This window comes from Engystomops pustulosus, chromosome 7 (assembly GCF_040894005.1).
Source record: "Engystomops pustulosus chromosome 7, aEngPut4.maternal, whole genome shotgun sequence".
Lineage (NCBI taxonomy): Eukaryota > Metazoa > Chordata > Amphibia > Anura > Leptodactylidae > Engystomops > Engystomops pustulosus.
This window is the reverse complement of record NC_092417.1, coordinates 41,125,935-41,146,808: the sequence shown is the minus strand read 5'-3', so window position 1 is coordinate 41,146,808 and position 20,874 is coordinate 41,125,935. Positions and strand designations below refer to the sequence as shown.

At 42.5% G+C, this 20,874-nt stretch overlaps 1 protein-coding gene across 3 annotated transcripts; it reads left to right on the top strand.

Moving 5' to 3' along the window:
- On the top strand, positions 1-13,046 carry GPX2 (glutathione peroxidase 2). Of its 3 annotated transcripts, XM_072115572.1 has the most exons (4): positions 5,324-5,482; positions 5,746-10,870; positions 11,134-11,246; positions 11,359-11,446. In XM_072115572.1, the coding sequence occupies exon 2, from the start codon at positions 5,994-5,996 to the stop codon at positions 10,614-10,616; it is 4,623 nt and encodes a 1,540-aa protein (XP_071971673.1). In that variant the 5' UTR covers positions 5,324-5,482; positions 5,746-5,993; the 3' UTR covers positions 10,617-10,870; positions 11,134-11,246; positions 11,359-11,446. The 3 variants fall into 3 exon arrangements, with proteins under 3 accessions (XP_071971675.1, XP_071971673.1, XP_071971674.1); XM_072115573.1 differs by lacking the exon at positions 11,134-11,246 and having other exon boundaries at positions 11,359-11,445; XM_072115574.1 differs by lacking the exons at positions 5,324-5,482; positions 5,746-10,870; positions 11,134-11,246 and adding an exon at positions 1-230 and having other exon boundaries at positions 11,359-13,046.
- Positions 13,047-20,874: the final 7,828 nt, after the last annotated feature.

The window sequence follows — 20,874 nt, the reverse complement described above, 5'->3', positions numbered from 1 at the left end:
TAGAAACCATGGCTTTCATAGCTAAATCCTTCTATGACTTGCATGCTACCAACCTTGATGGGGAAAAGGTAGACTTCAATGTTTTTAGGGGAAGGGTGGTTTTAATAGAAAATGTTGCTTCCCTCTGAGATACCACCACCAGGGATTACACCCAGCTAAATGAGCTGCAGAACAAGTTCCCGCGTCGGCTTGTGGTGCTGGGATTTCCATGCAATCAGTTTGGCTACCAAGTAAGTGGCTATAAATATCAATGTGTTTCATGCTGTTACATCATTCGCCTGGCGCTGTGCATACAGATGATGCAGTCGTGCGCACAATATTCCCACTTGGGAAGGCCGTTATCATGGAAACCTGCAAGGGACCTGTGGATGAAATATGTCTGCGGAACAAAAATCAAGAGATGATGTTATTGATAACCACATGTTACCATGGGTTATTACTAATGGTGCTTCAGTAGTGATGACCCAGGGGATATTTGGATGACATTGATTACTTATTCTCATGATCGGTCGTCCATCTCATATATGTGCAAGGGTGTTTGCAGCAGCAACACAACAGAACTTAAACAACTCCATGCTCTGTGTAGTAGCCAGAGAAGTTAATGCAAGCTCAGTCTGTGACTAGCTGAGCCGGCACCATGTGGTCACTTCATCAGCTGATAGTCAGGGGTTCTTATCTGCTATTGATGACCTATTCTGTACACTTTTTTTTTCACTAGGGTATCCCAATGGTGACACTTGATGATCACTGGGCTCTGTCAGTAGATCTTTTCAATAGAAGTGAAGCTAAGTGCACAAAGTGTTAAAGGGAAATCTACAATCAAAATCCATCATGATTAACCAGGGACACTTATTTATAGATCCAGGCACCATCACTGTGGTAATCTTCTTATATTTGTTATCCATGGCCTCCTTTCTTCTAAAGTCAACTTAAAAAATTATACTAATGATTCTGATGGGCTCCTGGGGGTGTTACCAGAGCCCCGCCATGCTACAGCTACACAGGCTGTTATATTGTCTCACCTTTTCCCATGTGCTCTCAGCTTACTTGATGTAATCTCACACAGTGGGAGGGGGAAGTGCTTCTGCACAGTGTAACATCCTGCCCCCAGAGCCCTTCTCGCTTGTTAACATCATTTTAAAAGTTGATTTTAGAAGGAAGGAGAGCATGGATAACAAATATAAGAAGATTAGCACAGTCACGGTGCCTGGATCTATGAGTAAGTGTCCTTGGTTATCATGATGGGTTACGACTACCCAGTGCTGAATACGAAGTGTCTTTTGGAAAATGCTAAATACTCAGACCCTTTTTTGGCTGTGAGTCAGGACATTTCATCCAGAGTTTATAATGCAACACTGACGTGATACTTCTTTTATATGAAAGTTTTATACAATGTATATCACAATCTCTTGTAAGCTGAATATTAGTGGATTGTTGTCACAGACCTGATACTTGTGATGATGATCTTCAGCCAAAGTTGCCTTATAACCCTCGTCTAAATGTTACATACGTCTATTGCAAAACTGTTCCTATTCACAGACTTCTCACATATCAACCGTAAACACAAAATGTTGTGTGAAGTAGAACAATAGCTTTGTTGACTTTGTTGGAGGACATTGCTAACAATGGGAACATAATAGAAGCACCAGGCAGGATTATTTGTCTGGTACACATCTGTATATATGCCTCTTCTTTGGTGGCTTCCTATTACAGCAACATACTAGAATTCTTTGATCTTCTTAAAATGACCCATTCTCTCACAAATGTTTTCATAGGCAGACAGGAGGCCGAGGGGCTGGATTGTATATATCAGTGGCAATAATACGGAATGAAACACTAAAATACATTCATATAGAGATGTGTCCGAACATGTTTTATCCCACATTAAAGGAAATGCACCATCAAATATAAGAAAGCATCATAAATCAAGGACTCTTACTCATAGATCCAGGCACCATGAATATTTGTTATCCATGGCCTCCTTCCATCTAAAAACAACTTATGCTAATGATCCATAAGGATTCTGGGAGTATTTGTTATCCATGGCCTCCTTCCATCTAAAAACAACTTATGCTAATGATCCATAAGGACTCTGGGAGGAGTTACCAGAGCCCCTACATGCTGTAGCTTCACAGGCTGTTAAACTGTCTCTCCCTCTGCTCCATGAGCAACTTCCCCCCTTCCTCTGCTTGCTGTTATCTCATTGTAGCAAAGACAGTTTCAGCACTGACGGGAGGGGAACGTTCTCTTTGCACACTGTAGCAGCCTGTGAAGCTACATGGAGGGGCTCTGGTAAAACTCCTAGAGCCCTTCAGACTTATTAGCATAATATTAAAAGTTGATTTTAGAAGGAAGGAGTACATGGATAATATATATAAGAAGATTACCACAGTCACAGTACCTGGATCTATCAGTAAGTGCCCCTGGTTGATTGTGATGGATTCTGATGGTAGAGTTCCTTTAAGGCCTCTAAACAGAATTAGGTTGGTTTGGAAGGGTCTCTTACCAATTCACAGACTTTCATTATATGTGACTCCAGGGGTCATCATGTAATGCTGTTGGTGTCTATCTTGTGACAGATACAGTGGTGGGGCCAGCACAAATATCATGCATGTGGTCCCCCCATTCCTTAAGAGAAATCATATACCTAAGATGAGATCAGTGGTATTGTCCAGCGCCTATATGTACCGAATAACAGTAGTCATACTTTGCTGTGCCCATTTATAAAAGATAAAAGCAGTTATACTATCCAGTGCTTATATATACAGGATAGTAGTAGTACTGTGCTGTGCCTATACTCCATAGGAGTAGTAGTCGTGGTACATACCCTCACATACAGCCAGGCTGTTCCTGTCGCTGCACCCACTGCACTAGATGTTGGGACCCTTTCAGCTATAGAGATGGTGCAGCTTGTGCCATCATTTTACATTTTTTGTAAAGGAAACTAGCCGGTAGCATTAAAACACAGTCTTTTTATGCAGTTTGATTTTGCTGGAGCTCTCCATTGTATATCTTGTTTGGTACTAGACTGGAGGCATGCCAAGCACAGTATTATACAATACAGCAGTTTTTGTCATTTTATCTACAGCAAGTGTTACCATGGAAATATAGTTTCTACTTCTTAAAAACAAGTACAGGGAGTCCCCGAGTTACATACAAGATAGGGTCTGTAGGTTTGTTCTTAAGTTGAATTTGTATGTAAGTCGGAACTGTATATTTTATCATTGTAGCCCCAGCCAGAACTTTTTTGGTCTCTGTGACAATTGGATTTTAAAAATGTTGGGTTGTCATAAGAACCAGGATTAACACTAAAGCTTCATTACAGACACCTTTGATAACTGTTATAGCTGATTATTGTAGCCTGGGACTAAAGTACAATAAATTACCAATATCCAGTGTAACTAGGGGTCATATGTAAGTCGAGTGTTCTTAAGTAGGGGACCGCCTGTACATGCAAATCTATAAATGTATAATCATTGTGCACTGTCCTAATATATTTAAAGGGAGTGTACATGAAGCTTTGACCATACAAATGCAATATCCACTACTGGGTATCTCCTATTGTTAGTATTAGGTATTGGCCCTGGAGGTATGTGTAACCATACCTTATGTGCTTGTTATTAGCAGGGGTGTTGCTAGGGTCATAAAAGATCCGGGGCATGTCCTCACAGACCCCCCCAGTCCCCCAGTTATGTCCTCACAAACCCTCCAGTTTTGTCCCCTCCAGTCCCCCAGTTATGTCCTCACAGCCCCCCACAATCCTCCCCATTATGTCATCACAACCCCCCACCATCCCCCAGTTATGTCCTCACAGCCTCCCCAATGTGCTTCCCCTTCACAATATATAATACAAAAAATAAACAGTAATACTCACCTTTCTTCTTCACTCACCTCCTCTTCTTCTTTGTGTGCAGGATAGCACCTCCTGCTTCTGGCACTGTAGCAGCTGCTGGGAGCAAGAGGCGCTGTGCAATGAGATTACTCTGTAGTGAAGCACAGAGCTCACAGTCCTGTGCTTCACTACAGTACTCACCTCTATCTGCATCTGGAGGACACAGATAGAGGTTAAAGTTTATAAGGGATGTCCAGACAGCTGAACCAGGGACATCCGGAGCACAAGTCAAAAGATGCGGGACACAGGTTCCGAATCTTTTGACATAGCGTCATTGCTTGTTGGTAGTAACAGCGGGGCTGTGAAAAATACATTTATAATTTATGATTGTAGCAGGACTTAAAGGAGTCTCCTTACGCTGCTGTGTTCTTCGGTCTCTCCTTTCATACCACTTCGCAGCCCTCCCCCCTCTTCAGTAATATACAACCAGAACCCTGCTGCTGCTCTTACTCAGAGCATAGGAGAGGGGTTGTGCAATGAGATCTCAAACACCACTGCATGACAATGGACTGGCAGAACCACATGGGCGTGGTTTCCATGGTCCCATATGTGAGCTGAGTCACAAAACTCAGGCAAGGTCCTGTCTTTTCTACTGTCATTGTCACGTGAGCGATCTTTATATGACAATGATACATGGGCCGCTAACAATGGATCACCGGTCAAAAATACAGGTAGGCTAAGGCAAATATCCCATTAGTTTCCCTCTGTGTTTTATAGATGTTGTCCATGTGCCTTTAAAGGGACCTGTCATCACAAATACAGCTAGTGGTAGGTTCCCATAGAGCCCTAGTAACTAACTGACACCCTTCTTCTAGCTAAAAATTGTTCCCCTGAGATTTCCATATATTCAATTTTATAATTTTACCTTGTATCCAATGATATCTATAGTGAGTTGAGGTGGGCGTGGCCTCCACAGGCTGAATCCAGCAGCTCCTCCCCATGCTTTCTCTGTATGCAGCAGTAATGTCATGTGACCAAGGTGACATCATTGCAGGTCCTTTAGCCTCCTAACATTAGCAAACTGTACACCAAGCATATATATCATGAAATCAAACCAGAATGCATAGAGAGGAGTAGAAGTCCATGCAGGCTGCTGTGATTTTTTTTTAAAAGGTAAGATATGTGCATGGGGTATAGTTTGCTAATGTTAAGAGGCTAAAAGACCTGTGATGATGTCACCCTGGTCACATGACAATAGGCCATGTCCCCAACTCGATCTATAGATCCCTAGATACAGGCAAGTTTATAACTCTGATTTTATGGGAACCTTTTTAGCTAAAAGAAGGATGTCAGTTAGTTAATAGGGCTCTATAGAAAGCTGCCACTATCTGTATTTGTGAAAAATGTGGTTGTGCTGCCCACTGGCAAATGTTATGCAGGTTAAATGATGTTCATAATTTGACCATTATGTAATAGATATTTATTTGCAGGCGCCATCTAATGGCCAAAGTTAATAACTACTTACATTCTGTTTTCCCCACCCACTAGCAGATACAAAGGATTGTGGGTAGGAGAAGGGCAGTTCCCTTCATGTCTACACAGAGAGAAGACCTATATTCAACCATCTTAACCCTTGTTGTAGTATAGCCGGTAAGGAGACTGTCTATAAGAATCTATAGCTACTAGCAGTTATAGGACCACTCTGTATAAAGTCTCTTATATGATGTAATGTATAGATCTGTAATTGCACTGTAATTGCGCAGATAGGCCCAACCTCATGGTCGGCCATGTTTGGTCCCAGACTGTATATGTATCAGCTTGTTTCCTGTACTATGCTAATGTAATGTATGTAACATGCTCCTGTTATATTATTGTACTATTCTAATAGATTGTACATTCCTGTTTTTCTTCAGTTTCACCCTAATCCTACATCAGTTTAATAAAGCTACGGACTTTGAACCAGTCTCATTTGTTGAACTGTAGGAAGGCGTTTAACTGCCTGTCGAGCTCCGCATAGACCCCGGGGGTACGTGAAGTGGGGGCAGGACAGTGAAACGGCTGCTGGAAACAAGCGGGAAAGATTTAGACTACACAGAGGTCTGCTACTGTCTACGCAGTCACCTGCAAACAGACAACACAGCAATCTCTAACCGGTCAAAGCATGTCACGAAGCCAAGTGTCTTCTATCAAGACAAGATCACGGGCCAGTTCCTCAAAAGCATCTACCACTAGCAATGCAGCCGCCATCGCCCGCGCAAAAGCGGAAGCAGCGAGGACACGGGCTACCTTTGCTGAACAAGAGATGCAGCTGAAATTACAACAAGCCTCCTTAGAAGCAGAGAGGGCACGACAACAGGCTTCCTTAGAAGCAGAGAGGGCACGACAACAAGCCTCCTTAGAAGCAGAGAGGGCACGACAAGCACAAGAACAGGCTTCTCTAGACTTAGAAAGAGCACGCCTGGAAGCAACACTCGAGAAGCTGGCAATTGAGAGGGAAGCCGCAGCTGCCATGGCGGAAGCAGAAATCTTAGAGGCAGCCGCGTTCTCTCACAGCGAGCCCAGCAGACACAGTAGCATGCCTGATCTGGAACAAGAACCCCAGGATACACTAGAACGCACTTCAGAATATGTCCTTCAGCATCCTGCGTGTACTCCTCAGACTACACATGAAACAAAGGTTACCAACTGCGAGTCAAGTCCAAGACATCATATTTTACGTCAAGAAGCGGACCTCAGACCACAGTTCTGCAAGCAAGAGAATGACACAGCTCAAGTCAACTTCCCTGCCTACCAGAGAACCCAAGCTTCACCCCAGCATCCAGGAAGTTACTACACTCCCAGACAGTGTGGCACTGTGAAACCTAAAGAAGAGACTTCTGACAGGTATGGCTACACACCACACTCTCACCAAGGCAACCATTTGCCAACCTGTCTCAGCACAAACCAAGCCACAATAGACTTTGCTAAGTTCTTTGCTCGACGTGAGCTTGTCATCAAAGGACTTGTAAAGTTCAATGATCGCCCTGAGAACTATAGGGCTTGGCGATCCTCATTCCAGAGCCTAATAAGAGACTTAGACCTGTCTTCTAGGGAAGAGCTAGATCTACTGGTGAAATGGCTTGGAGATGAATCTGCTGAGCATGCTAAGAGGATCAGAGCCATTAACATAAACTATCCAGAAACAGGCTTAAAGATGATCTGGGATAGACTCGATGAGTGTTATGGCTCAGCAGAGGTTATAGAAAATTCATTATTCAAAAGAATTGATGACTTCCCTAGAATAGCTAGCAAGGGCTACCAAAAACTTAGGGAACTAAGTGATCTGTTAACTGAACTACAGGTTGCCAAAGCAGAAGGAGATTTAATGGGACTTGCATTTCTTGACACAGCCAGAGGTGTCAACCCTATAGTGCAAAAACTACCTCACAACCTACAAGAGAAGTGGGTCAATCATGGTTTCAAGTACAAGGAAATCCATGATGTACAGTTTCCACCCTTCAGTGTATTTGTGGAATTTATTACTCAGCAAGCAAAAATCAGAAATGATCCCAGTTTCGATTTTACTCTATCCTGTGCCACTCCATCTGGTCTTAAACAACATAAAACTCCGGTAGCAGTTCACAAAACTAATGTTTCTTCTAAAAGTAATTCTTACAGGCCTTCAAGCTCCTCCCACCAGGATGGAAGATCTACGGACCCAAGTAAGCAGTGTCCCCTGCACAAGAAGCCACATTCCCTACTGAAATGCAGAGGCTTCAGAGAGAAGTCCATGGAGGACCGCAAAGCTTTCCTCAGGGAGAACAAAATCTGTTACAAGTGCTGCTTAGCAACATCACACTTCGCAAAGGACTGTAAGGTCAGTGTTAAATGTACAGAATGTGACAGCACAGATCACAACTCAGCTTTACACCCTGGGCCACCACCGTGGGCCTTGTCTCATATAGAAAGTGGCCAGGAACAAGGTGGAGAGGAGGGAAATACTGAAACAGAGACACCAGACGTTACTTCTCAATGCACTGAGGTCTGCAAAGGACTTGTAGGTGGCAGGTCCTGCTCAAAAATCTGTCTTGTCATAGTTTACCCAACGGGCTGCAAAGACAAAGCCTTCAAAGTATATGCCATTCTTGATGACCAAAGTAATAAATCTCTGGCTAGATCTACTTTCTTTGACACTTTCAACATTAAGGGACCCAGCTCTCCCTACTCCCTAAAGACTTGTGCAGGCACTGTTGAGACGGCGGGGAGAAGAGCTACTGGGTACACAATAGAGTCTATAGATGGTCGCACCTGCCTGATTTTACCAACCATAATCGAGTGTAACCAGATCCCTGATAACAGGTCTGAAATCCCTACACCAGATGTTGCAAAACACCAACCCCATTTGAAGCATATAGCTCATCTCATACCAAAGTTAGATCCTCAAGCTCAGATAATTCTGCTCCTTGGAAGAGATATCTTGCAAGTTCACAAGCCTAGACATCAAATTAGTGGTCCTCACAATGCTCCATTTGCCCAGAAACTTGACCTAGGGTGGGTGATTGTAGGTGATGTTTGTATAGGTGGTGTGCACAGACCCACTTCGGTGAACAACATGCTTACCAGCACATTAGAGAATGGACGCCCTTCTCTCTTTCAACCATGTTACAGTAACATCTTCATAAAAGAACTTCCACACAGCATTCCTCTACCCTGTCATATCACTAGCAACCTTTGTGACAACCATACTTGTACTAGTGACCATGACCACTTAGGATGCACAGTCTTCCAGAGAACAAAGGAAGACAATCAACTGGCAATGTCCTTTGAGGATAGACTGTTCTTAGAAATAATGGAGCAAGGAATAGTTAAAGACGAATCAAATAGCTGGATAGCACCTCTTCCCTTCAGACCCAAAAGGCAGTGTTTGCCTAACAATCGAGAACAAGTTTATAAACGCTTTGCTTCCCTTAGACGGAATCTTCAGAAAAAGCCTGATATGAAAGACCACTTCTTTACATTTATGGAAAGAGTATTTGAGAACTCCCATGCAGAGATAGCTCCAACCTTAAAGGATTCAGAGGAATGCTGGTATCTACCTATATTTGGAGTTTACCACCCAAAGAAACCAGGACAGATAAGAGTAGTATTTGACTCTAGTGCCAAATTTGAGGGTGTTTCCTTAAATGATGTCCTACTGCCAGGTCCAGACCTCAACAACCGACTCCTTGGAGTGCTTCTCAGATTTCGCAGAGACTCTGTTGCATTTATGGCTGACATCCAACAAATGTTCCACTGCTTTCTTGTTAAAGAGGAACACCGAAATTTCCTTAGGTTCTTTTGGTTCAAGGACAACAACCCCTTGGAAGAACCCATCGAGTATCGCATGCGTGTGCACATCTTTGGTAACAGCCCTTCCCCATCAGTGGCTATATATGGACTTAAACATTCAGCCAGGGAGGGTGAGAAAGAATATGGTTCAGACGTTACACAGTTTGTCAAAAAGGACTTTTATGTGGATGACTGTTTAAAATCGCTACCTACAAATGAGTCTGCAATCAGTCTTCTTAAGAGAGCTCAAGAAATGCTTGCTAATTCAAACCTGAGACTCCATAAAATTGCCTCCAACAGCAAAAAATTAATGGAAGCATTTCCCTCTCATGATTACAGCAATGATTTAAAGGACTTAAGTACTGACACTTTTCCAATGCAACGTAGTCTTGGACTGCTCTGGGACTTAAAGTCTGACACCTTTACCTTCCGAGTCAGCGAGGAAGAGAAACCCTTTACTCGGAGAGGAGTACTATCTGCTATAAACAGCTTGTATGATCCTTTAGGGTTTGCAGCTCCTGTTACCATCCAAGGTAAGGCAATACTTAGAGATTTGACTCATGATGCCTCTGACTGGGATGAACAACTTCCCAATGAAAAGAAAGCACTGTGGGTAGAGTGGAAGGACTCTCTATCAAATCTCTCTCATCTACATGTTGCACGCTCATATGCCCCTGTGCCATCTACAGAGGTTCAGCTACAAAGACTTTATGTGTTTTCTGATGCTTCTATCAAAGCCATTGCTGCTGTGGCCTATCTTAAAACAGTAGACATTAAAGGACAATGTCATATAGGCTTCATCATGGGCAAAGCAAAACTTGCACCACTCCCTGAGCACACTATACCGAGACTAGAACTTTGTGCTGCAGTATTAGCAGTTGAGCTAGCTGAGATGATTGCAACAGAGATGCATTTGGAGATCAAAGATGCTGTGTTTTACACAGACAGCAAGGTAGTCTTAGGATATATCCACAACGAAAGCCGACGCTTCTACGTGTATGTCAACAACAGGGTTCTACGAATCAGGAGGTCAACTTTGCCAAAACAGTGGCATTTCGTTCCTACTGATCAAAATCCTGCAGACCAAGCAACTAGATCTGTTGCTGCCAACCGCCTTAAAGACACTACATGGTTTACAGGTCCTGCCTTTCTATACAGCTCAGAACACGGCACTACGGATCTTAAAACATTTGAACTTGTGGATGCCGACAAGGATGCAGAAATCCGTCCCAAGGTGTCAACACTACACACAGTGACTTCAGACAATTACCTTAAGTCTCACCGATTCAGCAGGTTCTCAACCTGGAAATCACTTGTTCGTGCTTTCTTAACCCACATAGCTCGTTCTTTCAAAAATACCAAGCTTGCTAATGTTAAGGAGTGTAAAGGCTGGCACCTCTGCAAAATGTTCTTCAGACCAGTAACTGAACTAATCTTATTGCTGTCATCTGAGGACTCTTGTGGTGGCATCGATTGACGCCAGGCGGGGAGTGTGCTGCCCACTGGCAAATGTTATGCAGGTTAAATGATGTTCATAATTTGACCATTATGTAATAGATATTTATTTGCAGGCGCCATCTAATGGCCAAAGTTAATAACTACTTACATTCTGTTTTCCCCACCCACTAGCAGATACAAAGGATTGTGGGTAGGAGAAGGGCAGTTCCCTTCATGTCTACACAGAGAGAAGACCTATATTCAACCATCTTAACCCTTGTTGTAGTATAGCCGGTAAGGAGACTGTCTATAAGAATCTATAGCTACTAGCAGTTATAGGACCACTCTGTATAAAGTCTCTTATATGATGTAATGTATAGATCTGTAATTGCACTGTAATTGCGCAGATAGGCCCAACCTCATGGTCGGCCATGTTTGGTCCCAGACTGTATATGTATCAGCTTGTTTCCTGTACTATGCTAATGTAATGTATGTAACATGCTCCTGTTATATTATTGTACTATTCTAATAGATTGTACATTCCTGTTTTTCTTCAGTTTCACCCTAATCCTACATCAGTTTAATAAAGCTACGGACTTTGAACCAGTCTCATTTGTTGAACTGTAGGAAGGCGTTTAACTGCCTGTCGAGCTCCGCATAGACCCCGGGGGTACGTGAAGTGGGGGCAGGACAGTGGTGACAGGTTCCCTTTAAGTGACATTACTTCTACCATATAAATGTTTGTTTTATTTTTATTGTTGTGTATTTTTATCTCATTTTAGGAAAACTGTAAAAATGAAGAGATTCTTAATTCCCTGAAATATGTCCGACCTGGTAACGGCTTTGAACCCGGTTTCACTTTGTTCCAGAAATGTGAGGTTAATGGAAAAGGCACACATCCAGTTTTTGCTTACTTAAAGGACAAACTTCCTTCTCCAGATGATGAACCGTTGGGCCTGATCACTGATCCCAGATACATAGTATGGAGTCCGGTACACCGATCAGACCTGTCCTGGAACTTTGAGAAGTTCCTCATTGGCCCAGAAGGAGAACCGTTCAAACGCTACAGTAAAAGCTTTCAAACTATCAACATAGAACCTGATATCCTGAGGCTCCTGAAGCTTGCCAAATAATGTCATCCATGAATATATCAGCGACAAGAATAATCATATAACATCATATAAGGCGTAATCTATTATTCATTGCACCTCCCTAATATACAGCCCAACCAGTACAGCTACAGTGCAACTAGTACTATCAGACTACTGATGCAGAATATTGAAAATGGAGATTGGCCGCAGCTTTTATAATCAATTTTCAGGTCCCGATTCGGATACTGCTGCGTTTCTGTTGCAAAGGTAACCACGATCCACAGGAATAAGCGTCAGGTCACAGTCAATGAAATATCAGATTTGAGGGCAAATTTACTTACCACTCCTGCGCAATCCCCAAAAGTGCATTGTCCGACCGGAATGCACATCTTCCGTGATTCATGAAGATCATGCGCCCGATATATCTTGCATCTGTCACTTCCTCGCTCCGGAGTTCACCTTCTTCTTCCTGGTGTATGTAAGTGCACTGTCTTGCGACACTGTCTTTGAATGTTAAATTCCGTGCTCAGTCCGAACTAGTCGGATCGTCCGACGGCCTGTCCCCCAATTTCCGATGCGTGAAAGCCGGCACCGCTGCGCCACAATCCGATCGACGGAATTGCGATCCGCGGACCCTTAGTAAATGAGCCCCTTTGTCTGCATTTTGTGTATGGGATCGCCATCAATACCAAAAACTAAAACACGAGATTTGCCACGCATCAATTCAACCCCAACAAATCCGCAGGTGTTCCAGAACGTGAACAGATACTTTTTTATTGTGACTGTACACGTTCTTGGAATGGCGGTGGGATATACAGCAGCTGATACTTCTGCAGTTCTGCCATGGCCTGTCAGTGGCGCTAAACCTTTGCATTTAAATTGGTTTATTTCTGCACGACGAGCCCCAGTAATAAGTGACAGATGACTCACTTGCTGCTGATTAAATCCCATACACTACAATGTTACTGTATTACACAGGAAGTTCCGCACAAATTTGCAGGTATTCCGCAATTTATACAAATACCCTTACTACATCTATGTGCCTCCATACACATTGCTATGTCCATGATATCTAAATCTGCTTGTAACCCAATTCCTAAATATGGAAAGGGCTGCATATGCTGTCCTCCATAGTAAATGTTCAACATCTCCCCAGTTTTATTCTAGGGTCAATTCTAGGCTTAGTACGCTTCATGAATATGCATCGGGCTATAGCACAAATGTATTGTACTGTATATACATCAAGCGGAAGGAAAACGGGAGGAAACCTCAACTATAGACTTCTTCCATTTCTAGACTACAACTTGTGTTCAGGTGTAAGACTTGTACTAGATGACTGTATTCTTTTAAACACTGTAAAAGGGTACAAGACTGTTGTATCAGGGCTGTGTCTGAATACGGTTGTATCTAATAAACTTAATAAATCTTATTTCTCTGCGTTTTGGTTGTTACTATGTAGAGAGTGATGCTGATTATCCATGGACCCATTCTGTACTTTTACTACCAGGTTAAGTGTAATTAGATACAGGATTGTATATAGAAGTCTATAGGAATGTGTCATCCTCATGCCCAGGGGCGTAACTTGAGGGGGTGCAGAGGGTGTGGTGGCAACCTGGCCCAAGAGGTTTAGTAGGCCCATAAGACGTCACTTTCCCATATGAGAAGACTAGTACTATATACCATACATTATAGTCAGGGGCCTTGCACAGACTTTGCACTGGGGCCCATCAAGTTACGCCACTGCTCATGCCATCCGTATTTGTAATTACTTGCCTAGTAACACAACCATGTATGCCAGCTTTCTTGCAGATCGGAAAAAAATGGTTGACAAATGGATGAAACACAAAAAGTTTTTAAAGAAATGCAACTCGGTAACAGATTTTACACTGTTGGCGGACCGCAGATACAGACCACAAATCCGTTGTCTGCTGCCTTAGAACGGTACACATATGTTTGCAGGTATTCTTAAAAGGAAATCAACCATCAAAATCCAGCATGCACCTCCTACTTTCTAAAATAAACTTTTAAAATTATGATGAGCCAGAAGGGTTTTGGAGGTGTTACCAGTGCACTAGCTTCACCAGCTGTTACATTGTGCTCCCTCTGTACTTTTCAAACCCATACATATTATTTATCAAGCTGATTGTTACACAATAAGGAATTCATTTGCACTGGTCATTTTGAGATCATTTGAATATGTAAAAAAAGTATTATGGATTACAAGAAAGGACTTTTTTTTCTCACATTTTGTAAAATTAACCCCAAATTAAACTAAAAATGAAAATCGGGATTCACTGATAAATAGAGAGGGATCTGGCTGTGAAAATTCTAAAATGTAACTTTTATTCACAGTTGCATTAAAAGTGGACCACTACATGGTCAAACCCATAAAAATTGTGTCATTTCCCACAATGCCGCGGAAAAAATTAGTATAGATTCAGGGTCACTTAGGATAGTGTTAGACCCTGAAAACTGATAGCTGTCGGTGTGCTTTCCAGAGGGGATAACCTAGGGCACGAACCTACACTATAAGAACCACAGGCTTGCCCCTGATAGAGTCAGGCAGCCGGCTAGTCTAAGTGTATCAATTCGTCCCTCCTCTCCATGACAACACCATTCACTCTATATTCGACCCAACGCGTTTCTAGTGCTCCTATCATCAGGGGTCACACACATTCACTGTCATGCATGATTTTGTAACTCCTTTAAAGGGGTTTTCCCAAGAAGAAAAGTTAGGCCATATCCACAGGATCAGGCCTAACTTGCTGATCTGTGGAAGTCTCAGTGCTGAGACCCCCACAGGTCACAAAAACGAGGGACCTTTCCGTCAGCTCCATAGAGATAAATGGAGCAGATCCGTCACGTGCGGCCGTCTCTTCGATTAGTCTGACGGAGCGAGGAGGGGTCCGACAGAGGTACATGGTACCCCTCGTTTTCATGATCTGTGGGGGTCTCAGCACTGAGACCCCCACTGATCAGCAAGTTAGGCCCTATCCCATGTACAGGGCCTAACTTTTCTTTGTGGGAAAACCCCTTTAACAACTGGCAATTTTTAACTAGCCCTATGAGTCACAAAAATCAAAATGTCAAAAATGCTACAAAAGTTTTTAAGGTAGCACATCAAACAATGAAGTTATGGCACTTAAACCATTATGTCCGCAAATTTGCTAAACAATTCTGGTCATCACTGTCATTGCAACAAAAATTTTTAAGTGTTCTCCGACATGACCTATTCTAAATGTAACACCTTAAGGTCACTTTTGAGAGATGACCTCATCACCAAAGTTCATCCATTTCCATACAATACTTGTATAAACACAGGCGCATATGTCTTCTAGGGATTTCCTTTATAAACCTCTGTATGTCTGTTACTGAGACCTGACTATACAAAACAGGAAAATCTGCTTGTTAGATCTGTACACAGTCTATTGATGGATTATAGCAACGAACAAGCCTTTCCAGATGAAAAACCTACAGAACCGGTTTAAAGTTAAAGGGAACCGGTCATGAGAAATTGGCCTAATAAACCACTACTAGTATATTGTCAGCTAGCGTAACATCTTCTAGTTTATGTTTCTTTGATGGTCCAGTGCGGTGACATCATCTAGAAAAATCAGCTTTGAAGTGACATGTAAATTGGTTGTATAAAGTCAAGGAGGAGGAGAGTTTAACACTGAAGTCAAGGTCAGGAGCTCTGAACACCTCCTCCTCTGTGATTGACATCATGCATCGGACTTTAGGAGATCTGGTTAGTAATGTCTTTGGATGCAGGACCATCAATTACAATGAAGGGGCTATCTGAGTAAGAGAGAACTTGAGCTTGAGTTTTAAAATCTCCACCTCATTGACTTTATACAACCAATTTACATCTCACTTCAAAGTTGATTTTTTGGATGATGCCACCACACTGAGTCATGAAAGAAACACAATCTGTAATGTGTTCAGCTTCTTGGCAACATACTGGTTTATTAGGTCAGGTTCCCTTTAACCCCAAGGCGCACCAGGACGTTATAGTACGTCCCCGGGGCTAGATGCTTAGCGCACGGGGACGTTCTATAACGTCCTGCTTCTGGCACCGGCTCACGAACGGAGCCGGTACCAGAAGCAGCGGCTGTCAGCTGTCTAGTACAGCTGACAGCCTGCGCTAACACCCGCGATCGGAGCCGGCTCCGATCGCGGGTGTTAACCCCTTACACGCCGCGGTCAAACATGACCGCGGCGTGTAAGGGTGTTTGCGTTGTGGATCGGATCCCCCGTGCCGCTTACCGGGGGATCCGATCCACTTCTGGGCAGCTCCGAGGACTGGCATGTGCCCCGGAGCTGCCCGGTCTCCATGGCAGCCAGACCCCTTCCGGGTCTGGCTGTAAACTGTCTGAGCATGCGCAAGCTTGCTCAGACAGTTTACACTGCTCTACAATAAAATAGTATTGTAGAGCAGTGTATTGAACTTAAACCAGTGATCAGAGCATCACTGGTTTAAGTTCAAGTATGTATAAGTAAAAATATGCAAAAACACTTAACACTACACATTATAATAAATAAAAAATAAATACATAAAAATATAAGCCCCTAAAATGTCACTTTCCCATAAAAACACTTAATAAAGTATAAAAAACACAAAAACACAAAAAACCCCGCATATTTGGTATTGCCGCGTCCGTAACAATCTGTATAATAAAACAGAATCGTTACTGGACCCGCACGGTACACGCCGTAGAAAAAAAAACGCAAAAACGTTCCGAAAAAAGATAATTTTTAATTATACCCTATCAAAAAATGCTCTAAAAAGTCATTTAAAAAATGTTATGCACTCCAAAATAAGCCCACTAAAAAGAACAACTCTTCTCGCAAAAAATAAGCCCCTAACCAGATTTGTCAGCCGAAAAATAAAAAAGTTATGTATATGAAAAGATGGTGATGCTAAAATGAACAAGATTGTCTCCAAATTGGTTTTTATTCAGTACAATTGAATAAAATACACAAAACCCCCACATATTTGGTATCCCTGCGTCCGTAACAATCTGCATAATAAAACAGAATCGTTATTAGATCCGCAAAGTTAACCCCGTAAAAAACAAAACAAAAAAAAGCTCCAGAAAAAAGATCATTTCAATTAATACCCTATAAAAATGCTCTAAAAAGGGATTTAAAAAATGTTATGCACTCTAAAATAAGACCACTAAAAAGAACAATCCTTCTCGCAAAAAATAAGCCCTTAAACAGATTTGTGAGGCAAAAAATAAAAAAGTTATGCATATGAAAGACGGTGATGCTAAAATTAACAACATTTTTGCCAAATTACTTTTTATGCAGTAAAAATGGGAAAAAAATAAAAAATCTATATAAATGAGGTCTTTTTGTAATCGTGGCGACCCATAGAATAAAAATAATATACTATTTTTATGGTATGGTAAACGGGCAAAAAAAAAAAACCCATAAAAATCTTCCTGAAAAGTGATGATTTTCATTTCCTCCACCAACAAAGAGTTAATAAAATCTCACCAATTAGCCTATAGATTCCCCCAAATTACGTACCAGAAAAGTGCATCTCATGTGGCAAAAGAAATAAGCCCCTATAGGTCCACATTAAAAAAAAGAAAAAAATTATAGCCTGTACAATGTGACATAGCAAATCTGATCTGGATGGCGCCTCCTTCCCTTCTATGCCCGGCCGTGCGCCCATACAGCAGGTTACCACCACATATAGAGTATCCGTGTACTCGGGAGAAATTGGGTAACAAACTTTGTGGAGCCTTTTTTTATTTAATCCATTGTAAATGTTTAATTTTCCACCCAAAATGGGTGTATTGTGAAAAAATATTACAATTTGCAGACTGCACCTCCATTTTGTTTTAACCCCTATAAAACACGTAAAGCGTTAACAAACTTCTTAAAAGTGGTTTTTCATACGTTGAGGTGTGTAGTTTCCACAATGGGGTAATTTACGAGTCTCACTATTATTTAGGCCTCTCAGTGTCAATTAGAAGTTGAGCAGGTCCATCTAAATGCGGGTTTTGGTGATTTTACAAAAAATGCGAAAAATGGCCCCAAATTCTGAGCCTCATAACATTCTAGTAAAATATGTGGAATCTTAAAAAACCATGCCAACATAAAGCAGACATTTGGGAAATGTAAGTTATGAATTTATTTGGGAGCTATGACTATCTGCATCAAAAGTAGAGAATTTAGAACGTTGAAAATAAAGAATTTTTCCAATTTTTTTCCAAATTTTGTTTTTTTTCATAACTAAACACAAAAGATATCATCCAAATTTTTAAACTAATTTGAAGTACAATGTGTCACGAGAAAACAATCTAAAAATCCCCTGGATATCTCATAGCGTTCCAAAGCTATAACCACTTATAGTGACACAGGTCAGATTTGAAGAATGGGGCCGCGTCCTTAAGGCCAAAATAGGCTGTGTCCCCTAGGGGTTAAGTCACTTTGGTGGTGCATGTTAATGCTGTTTGAGGCCCCATTCACACAACTCTAATGAGGGCTGTGATCTGGCAGCACGAATTGACTCCATATCACGACCCCCATTGAGGTCTACGGCAACCGGCATGGTGCGGGGAGCACACACAGGGGCACATCTACTTACCCGGTCCATTTGCGTTCCAGCGGCGGCTTCTCGGACGAGCGTTTGGGTCTTCCGGCGATTCATGAAGGTCCTGCGCCCGATGTCCACCAGGTGTCGCGCTGCGCCGAGGTCCTCCGAGTTGCGTCGGACTTCACTGATCTCTTCCTGGTGCATGTAAGTATGGCGCGTGCCACCAATTTTCTTTTAAAAAATTTTCCATCGCGTGCATGCCATCGCTGATGTGCCACAATCCGCGCAAATCGGAAATATTCGGGTAACACTCCGGGAAAACGCGAATCGGGCCCTTAGTAAATGACCCCCACTGTCTCACCACACCACCACTGAGCCAGAAATCCACTTTACAAAGTATAGGGCAGTGGTGGCGAACCTATGGCACGGGTGCCAGAAGTGGCACTCAGAGCCCTTTCTGTGGGCACCCAGGCCTTCACCCCAACACAGAATTTGCCAAACAGGACTCAAGGCTTCATCCTGCGGTCCAATACAGACCAGGACGTGCCATGCTCAGCACAATTTTAATGCGACATCCTTGGCTGCCAGGGCTACAGGAGGAGCGAGAAAGTGTGGATAGAGACAGATTATTGTTGAAGCTCCTGCCCTCGGAACCCTGATTCTTCCTCTTCAGGGGACGCTGGGGGGGGAAGCTACAATCCAAATTTCTCCATCTTTCTATTGTATTGGTGAACTCATGGCGCCAATACGATTGAAACCTGTTATACAGAAGTTAATGCTTAAATTGTCATGTTGGCACTTTGCGACATATAAGTGGGCACTGTATCTCCACAAGGTTCGCCATCACTGGTATAGGGCATGTCCTATATTTGGGAAGATTTGAGGTGTGGCCACACTTCTTTTAAAGTAAGTGGGGATTACTCTCCAGCATGGAAGAGTAATGTATCTATTGCTAAGAAGGCGTGAATAATGAACAGCCTGGAGCACCGGACCGGTGCTCTGTAGCTGCTTCTTCTGACTCTTTTTTTTACAGCGATCCCGTTGTTTCAAGCTAAATCAAGACCAACACTGGGATCCTGGAGAAGATGGCAATAGGTGAGTATGTTTAGTTTTTCTTCCATATAGTGATAGATTTCCTTTAAAAGCTAACCTAAAGAAGCTATCTTGTACGTAACTCCAGGACCGTATGCTCGTTCTTTGTTCTGCCAGATGTGCAGCAGTCAGGCGTGTCTGAGAGAAGTTTGTTTTCTTCGTTTCATGGAAATCAGTCGAAGAAGTACAACACCTTCTCAATACCAGTCCAGGAAATTAATTTAGAACCTACTTTTTATATTGTGTAAATAATGTTATAGGAGTAAAGGGAAGCCACACGGATGATCTGCACCTGTTATATAACACTCATTCCCTAAAATAAGGGCTTCTTCAGAACCGCACCCTACAGTAGATACTGTAATGATGACATAGTAGTAGTCACAGGGATAAATTATTCTGCTATAAATTAGGACAGAAGACTAAGGATGTACAAAAGGAATAAAACATCGGCTCACCACACATGAAGAAGCCACAATTTCCATAATTGTTGGTTCACGATGTAAAGGTGAAAGCATCCAAAAAAGTTAACAGGCCACAATGTGCTTTTTAAAAGTATATCCCAAAACCCCTCCCCACAAGATCTTTGCAACATCAAACTACAATAGCCAATGCCCACACAATTTGGTAGATAAGAACAAGGCAATTTTTTGGTGCAGCCCTTTGGTGCCACAGCAGAACTAGACTATGACCGCAACTAGGAGAGCTTGGGACCCATAGTGGATTTCTGCTTGGGGTCCCCTTTCCCCTTGAAAAAATATACATATTTGTACACACACGTTTATACAATCACACAAATTTACACACTCATATACACACATTTATATTATATACACACACATAAAGTTCTACACTAATAAACTCAGTTTTATATACTCCTATACACTTATATGCACACATTTATGGACTTATATATACACTAATACATACAGTATATATAAACTCACACACATATAGAATTTACAAATCCAGACATAGACGTCTGTGCTTTGGGCTAGAGCTGTAATGGCAAACCTTCTAGACACAAGTGTCCAAACTACAGCCAAAACCCACATATATGGCAATTTAGGCAGTAACTTATTACTCCCTGCTCTGTCACAGGTTTAAATCATATAGGCACCTGAGGCCACCAATACAGTAGAAAGAAGGAGAAGTTCAGATTATCATTGTAGCTACCTTCAAGGGTGCTGGGCTGCTTGGGAATACAAGAGGCCTTGAGTCCTGTTTGGTGAACTTTGCGCTGGGATAATGGCGCGGGTGTCCATAGAGAGGGCACCCGTGCCATAGGTTCGCCACCACTGGGCTAGGGGAAAGGCAGGCAGCTGGGTGGCTCTACGGGCGAACCTGTTCAGCACAGCAGTTACTACTGTGATGTTGCAGTCAGCAAGGAGAGAATGGCATCAATAAATTTTGGCTCCACCGTCCATCCCGGGCCCCTGTGCAACACGGACCTCTTAGCAGCAGCCAGGCTGCTACGGTGGCTGTTACACCCCTGACTATGACCATGTGTGAAATGCATAGTGTCTGGCTTCGGCCTTGGAAGCCACTAATCCTCGCAATTTATTGTT